Source organism: Pyxicephalus adspersus, chromosome 4 (genome assembly GCF_032062135.1).
Source record: "Pyxicephalus adspersus chromosome 4, UCB_Pads_2.0, whole genome shotgun sequence".
In the NCBI taxonomy this organism is placed as follows: domain Eukaryota; kingdom Metazoa; phylum Chordata; class Amphibia; order Anura; family Pyxicephalidae; genus Pyxicephalus; species Pyxicephalus adspersus.
In genome coordinates, this window is record NC_092861.1 from 115,503,190 (window position 1) to 115,510,683 (window position 7,494).

At 38.4% G+C, this 7,494-nt stretch overlaps 1 protein-coding gene across 1 annotated transcript in view; it reads right to left on the reverse strand.

Moving 5' to 3' along the window:
- The window catches only part of SNX9 (sorting nexin 9), a 58,716-nt gene that overhangs the window by 32,297 nt on the left and 18,925 nt on the right, over nucleotides 1-7,494 (reverse strand). The window contains exon 2 of the mRNA XM_072409371.1: nucleotides 2,844-2,930. Within this exon, the coding sequence (XP_072265472.1) occupies nucleotides 2,844-2,930 (87 nt within the window). The remainder of the gene's footprint in view (nucleotides 1-2,843; nucleotides 2,931-7,494) is intronic.

Here is a 7,494-nt window from a genome sequence, read left to right on the forward strand (position 1 = left end):
TATAACAAGAAGACAAAGGTTGGGACAGTAAATTCAAGCTTATGAATATTGTAAATGTAAAGATCTTACTGTTATGGCTAACTCTTTTCCCCCCTTTCCATGTACATGTCTATGTGACTCCTCTAAGCATTTATTTGTGCCCATGCTCATTAGATACCTGTCATCCAGCACTATATGACACATACATGTAGTTGATAATCCTAAAACACCTCTAAAGCAAAATGGGGAGGATATAAATATACAGTTTATAATGTATATATGTTATTTGTTAAAATGCCAAATGTTTGCACTCTTTGATCGGTTCACAGAATAACACACGCCAGGTCTGTGACCTAACCTGACGTCACTTCTCTCCACTGTAAATAAAGCAATGCAGCTTTTTTTCGGGACCTCTCTAGGCTATGATTTGATAATTAGGGTGCCCCCCTTCTTTCCTACGTGATTCAGTAGTACCAGACATTAGTCAGTGCAGGGGACATGATACCAGATTAGGGGTACTAGTATAAAAAGTCAGGTAATGTTCTATTTATTAATGTATTTGAATACACAACTAAAATATGTATTGATCTTTTGTATCTTGTCTATATTCCTAGTTTATGCAACACAGTGAAAAGTCAATCTGATGGGTTTTAGGTTAACAGCTAATTCCTGACTGTTTTCCAGAAGGAGTGCTAACATAAGCATTGTTTTAGTCCATTTTCAATATAACAGGGCTTGTTGGAATGCAGTCCATCAGGAGATGTTTCTTTCCTGAGATAAGCTTGGCAGCTTTATTTGGGGACATCGGATTCTGCAAATGCTAGTTGTCTGCTTATAATGTTGGACTCTTGTTTCAAATATGCAGATAAGCAATTTGGACTCAACTCGACATATTTAAAGCTATGTACATAGGTTAGATATCTGCCACTGGAAATAATCTTTTATGATTGTTTCCAGTGACAGAATGAGAAAGTGCTGTACATTCAACACTGTTCTGTTCAACTGAGACTGGATAGGGGAGGGTGAATGAGTGGAACCCCGCAACACTCTCCTTTACAGGAAAGTACAGGAGTCTTGCCAAACCCACTTGTTCATCAATCCACCAAGACAGATTGGTGAATGATGTCAGGGGACAGCTATACACAAAATTGATTTATAACTGTTTGTCTTGGGTGACAATCATCTAGTGTTTGTACATAGCCTAAAGCTGCGCACACACTTGCAATATGTTTGTACAGCACTGCGTAATATGTTGGCGCTATATAAATCCTGTTTAATAATAACTGTCATTGGAAAGGATCTTTACGAATCCTTTCCAATGACAAAAGACAGTATGATGCATGAACGAGAGATGTACATACAGCACTATTCTGCTCCATGGAGAGGGAAGGGGAGAGAATGACAGAGTGGCACCCCACTTCACTCCCTCCCTCCCCTTCAATTGTCTTACAATCGTTCGTGGATCTGCCAGTACAGATCCATGAACGACAAGTGCTGTACACACGCCAGATTCTCGTCCATTATCATCTGACGTGTGTGCATAGACTAAAGCTACGTACACACTTCCAATTATTATCGTTGGAAAACGAACGACGAACGATCCTGCACGATATCTACGAACGATCGTATAGCACCGATCCTGCACATAGAGATAACGACACGATCGTTCGTAGATATTGTACACACAATAGATACGATCGTTTGAGCGATAGAGGAACTATGTGCACGACAGGAAAGTGAACGAACGTTCGTTCATTACGCATGCTCAGAACATAGACGATCAACGAACGATCGTACACACGAACGATGTTCAACGATCGTCGTCCAATCCGATCCGCCGGTCCGGTCGTTCGTTTCCAACGACTTTCCTCGGTCGTCGGCGTCGTTGGTTACTTTTTTAACGAACGATTTTTGCCCAATCGATCGTTCGTCGTTCGTTTTGAACGATAAAAATTGGAAGTGTGTACGCACCTTTAGTTGGATAATTGCTGTGCATCAGAAACGTAAGCTTTACAATAGCACAGATCAAAACGTAGAAACATACAATTATTCTTTAAACCTGAAGTTTATTCTGCTTATATTTTGCCCTCCATGCCTCTCGAATAACATTCTGGTAACATTTTTATACAACATTTTAGTGTATATTACTTACCTTTCTTTAGAACCGGTGACATTATCACTGGGTCTCTTATGCTCTCTGTAATGCAGAAAAATCATGGCTGGTGGGAGGAGCAAACAGGGTGCTTTACATAGCTTCTTTGAAACATTGCAGCACTCTGACTCCGTCCTCCTCTCAAAAGCCCACAATTCTGATTAAAGCAGTGTGCCGATTCTTGGGAACAGTTATGCAAACATCAAAATGCTTTGATGGGTGGATATCAGTCTGGAATGAGTGCTAAGCAGACTGTATATGCACATGACTTGGTATGCTGTGCCTCCAAGATTAAAAACATGTCTTACTGACAAACAAAAAGGGACAGGCCAGGCAGTAAGGCAGGAAAGGAAAAAAGTTGATGATGCTGAATGTCCTCCAGACAGGAAATATTGCAGCTCTGACTAGCTATAGCTTCAAATGCTTATTAAGAGAAGCTCACAGTGTGCAGAGAAATCAGATTAAGCAGCTTTAATAAAGGGGAGAGGCTTGTATAACTGTGCAAGACCAGAGGGTAAGGCTGGAGTTTAGCTTTCAGCTATTGAAAAAAGAAAGAACACATAAGCTGTCCCACCCTATACATTGCTTTAATTATATTTGTGCATTAAAACAATATAAGCGTGTCCAATAAAAAAACAAAATAAGAAAATGCTGAAAATAATTCCATTTTACTGAAGAATAAAGGGGGGTAAACAATAAAATACAAGCTTACCTTATTCGTTACTGTAATGACTTCTCCTTCCCTCACAGTCAGCTCATTATTTCCAGGTTCAGCCACAAAATCATACAAAACTTTTGCCTGTAAGGGTAACAAAACCATATGTATGAATCTTTCTGAAGAAATGATGCCGATACTTATTTTTTCATTTCCTTAACCAAAAATAACTCCTGACTCATTTTTTCCCGCTAATGTTTCACTGGCAAGATTTTTAACACTTTTTGAAGACTTATGAACTACTCATCAGTAACTTCCCACACTTGGTACCGATTAAAAAAATAGTTTGAAAAGTAAATACACATACCGTAATTGTATACTGGCAGAAAATATTATTATGCATTATATAGCGCCAACATATTACGCAGCACTGTAGATTATATAGGGGTTGCAAATAACAGACAGATACAGACAGTGACACAGAAAGAGGAGAGGATCCTGCCCCAAAGAGCTTACAATCTAGGAGGTGGGGGAAGAATCACACAATAGGAGGGTAATGTCCAACTGAACTGTCGGTTAAAATTGGCTAAACACATACCAAGTGCATCAAAACAATTTCTTTAAAAGTTAACTGCAGCTTGAGATTAAAAAAAAAAAAAAAAAAAGGCGATTCACCTGCCAGCACTGTTTGTGGAAGTAGTGAACACTCTGCATAGGTCAGATATTCCCTCCTGCCAAGTCAGAACCAAAGCTCTCCAATCAGCAGGAAAAATAGGCTTTATTGATTGTGGATTTATAGGTTTTAATAAAAGGGGGAATGCAGGACCTCTGCAAGTAGACCACTGCAAGGGTCCCAAATCTGGAACTGCTGGCTGAGGACTGGCTTTACTACTCAGGTTGTGGCTGCTTTAGGAAGAAAAGAAACAGAGTTTTAATGATCAATTACGCCGATGCACCAAAAATGTACTCAGCCAATTTAAACTGACAGTTCAGATCTTCTCAAAGTTGGTGCAGATAGATGCTCCCAAGCCCCCTCAAAAGCCATGACTTTCCTATGTATTTTTAACACATCTACAGCTTTTCATTATATTGCTCTGCAGGAGCATTTGTACCTTATGGACCTGTGTCAATGGCACCAGCTTAATATTAGCTTGAGACGTTTCTGAAACCACTTAGAATTCACAGACAATTGCATTCAATTTATATTTGATGTCTTTCTGACTGGTATTTGTCATGATTTGAGCTGGTTGTGCATTCTATAAACCTTTAAAAGAATACAAAGTCTGTGGCCTAGTTGTTATTTATGACAGCAGTCATAAAAAACCCAGAACTAAGCAATGCACTGCCTCTTGAAACACTTGGAAAGGAACTGGACTTAGAATCTGGTAAAAGTAAACCTTGTGATCCGCGGGTTGGGGAAACAGAGATGGATGTAATGTCCTATATTCGTCCCTCCTCGAAGAAAAATCTGCACTTTGAGCTTTACATAGTTAAGTATTATTATTTTAGCCATGTGACTGTATATTTATATCTCACTTCACTCAAATGAAAGATAACTATCATATTTTTTTGAAAACAAGGATCCTTACCCTGATGTGTTACTTTTCTAACAATCTCAGACAGTGCAGAAGGAGCCTTTTCTTCAATGGGGTAAAAAAAAAAGTAATTGCTGATCTCATGCATGCGCAGTGTTTTTCTTTGTTTTTCCCTATATACGTCACCGGATCTCGTGCCTGTGCAGTGCAAGATCAGGTAACGTACAAAGATGGCAGAAGAAGGGGAAAGAAGATGGCAGCCCCCCAATTCTTCCTTTACGCTGGGACAAAGGAACATTCCAGGACAACGTGGGACTCGATTCAGGAAACCTCCGGGATCAACGGATCTGAGAAGGTAAAGGTCTTGTGTTCTGGAAACTGATGTAGGCCATGACAATGTACTTGCTGATACTGAATGATCACTGCCAGTGCTGTAATAAACAATACTGTGATACTCTTGGTTAACCCTAAGACTATGAGCACCAAATCTAAAACTCAGAGATGGTATGTAGGAGATGGTAGGACTATGAATGGCACACATTCCATACAAAAAGCTGAGTGCAATGTGAGCCAACTACAGGTTCACTCATATGAATATGATGAGGTTGATAGCAAATCCACTAAATAAATAGTTTTACAATATGTGCAAATAACAAATGTCGAACAGCTACATTTTTTTTTATTGGTTTTGGGTAGTACAAAGAATACCAAAAAACCTCTGTTGGGTTATTAATATTCCTGCAAACTTCTTTTCTTGTGACTATGAAGTAATGAGAAATCTTCCTAATAGACACACAGTTTTAAAATCTAACAATTGTTGATTAAAACAATTGTTGATTAAAACAAAATATGTTAGACACATCTGTGTATCTCTAAATTTCCTGTTCTGGAGACCAACAAGTAAAGAATTTTCCCAACGGGGAAACTTGACTAAGGTGCTAACCTGTCACCATGCAAATAAAAAGAACTGTTTGAAGTGCACCATATCAGAAATGGAGTGTTTGCAGATTGTTCTTTTGTTATATCGTGGGCAGCTCGAGTGCCTCATCTTTGGCCATGCCTACATTGTAAAGGACCTGGCTTCTTAGTCCCCTGGGGCATTAAGCCCGGTTCTGCTTTATTAGTGCTCTGTATTCTTGATTGCCTTGTTTTGAGTTTGTATTACTGTAAGAATTCTTCTAAACAAACAATGTTTGAAAAAAAAACAAAACAAAAAAGTAGGTAGGTTAAAGTAAGTCAAACTCAGGTCAAAAGGGGTTCATTTGCAGGTCAAAAGAACATGTCAATGAGTAATCTCAGAGGTGTCTTACACATTGACCCCAATGACACAAACCAAAGCCCATCAATACACAATTTTGGCTGTGAAATTTAAAAAAAAAGGTAATACTTTAATATCCATGCACAGATTCTCTTCAATATCCAACAAGAAGTTAAGGGCGTCAGAAATGCTTCCCTTTCCTCCAACTACTATAAATAATCCTCTGTGTCCTGGCAGTATATAAAGACATTGAAAAATGTACAACACTGACAAACGGAAACCAAGGAAAAGAAATGAAAGGAATAAATATTAGCTGCCAACAATCATACTGTTCAGTTTGTCCTTAGTACAACCTTTAGCTGTTCAAGATAAACAGGAAGCTTTATGTCCTTATCAGACTGAATGTCCACCACTAGCTTATGGTATTCCGATAAACTCAAACTCCCAGAAAAGTTAAGGAAAACGTTTGTTAATCTTTGCTGAAATAAAAACCAGATATATGGTGGTGGGCTGCTGTGACTTTGTGTAATATGGGGTAATTCACCCAATCCTTTACACTTCCCCATTGCTGTTAGGTAGTTGGTTTCCACAGCTTTTTCTGAAGCAATAGTACAACTTCCACAAGTGAATTTCAAAAATTCCGTTGCTGCTAAGACTTTCTCAACCACAGCATTGTGCTGATGAACAGGACTGCATGAAGAAGTTGGATACATGGCTTTTTTTTCCTGGGGCTACATTTGGGCTCAAAAATCAGCATTCTACTAGCCAACTTGAAAATGAGAATGTGAAACCGGATCCTTAAATGGGACGATTTTTGCTTAATGAGTTTTAGTTGGCTAAAGCACTTGCTGTGCTTTAACATGTTGGAAAGATGGGTTTGCTAGGATTGTCACTTCCTGGCAGTAACAGAATTGCTTTGCAGCAGAATTGTGGCACCACTGTGTCTAGGGGAAAGTTTTGGTGAAAGTGCAATGACAATAACATAGTACAAGACTCTTCCTTCACAAAAAGATGAGGATGTATTGCTCATCAATACCCCTCACTGGCAAGTATCCAGAAAAGAGATAACTGACTTGGTTACCACCCAAACCCAAGTAGATTCAAAAAGCTCATTTCTATCCAGACTGCTACATTATAACAATTATGCTGATATCCTGTGGTAGATGCAGACATTGGGCCTGATTTAATAAAGCTCTCCAAGACTGGAGAGGATACACTTTCAGCTGTAAAGCTAGGTGATCCAGCAAACCTGGAATGGATTTCTTAAAAGTCAATGGCTATTTGTTATTAAATGTTTTCAATCCTGGACCAGATCCATTCCATGTTTGCTGAATCACCTAGCTTCACTGATAAAAGTGTATCCTCTCCAGCCTTGGAGAGCTTTAATAAATCAGAGCCATTGCCATTTGCTGGCCAACTCAATCAAGAAATTTCTTGTATATTGATCCTGCACTGAAAAAAGAACCTCACCAAAATCAACATACAAATGGACACCCTGTCTGATACAGTTTTTCTCAAAATGAGATAACAGCTTTGAAGCCAAGATAACATTATGTAATGTACAAGTTCACTTCAGACTCTACCCACCAACGTCACCATAAATCAATTTTATTGATTTACTTACAAAATTATCATTTTTGTTTTCTGCTGTTTTCTAGAAAATAACATCAAATCCACAGTTTCCAAAGAAAACCTGGAAGACGTTGAAAACTTTTTGTTTTGATACTTCCAAAAGGTATTGAGTAGAAGGTCTTTTAGGTATACTAACCTCTTAGCTGAAAAAATCAATCACAGATTTTGATTTGTTATCCAAGTTACCAGTCTATTGGGAGATTTTATAAGATAAATGATACAATATGTGTTGAAATTTAAAGTGTTATAGTGTTATAAGTCTTATAGTCTTATATAGTCTTAT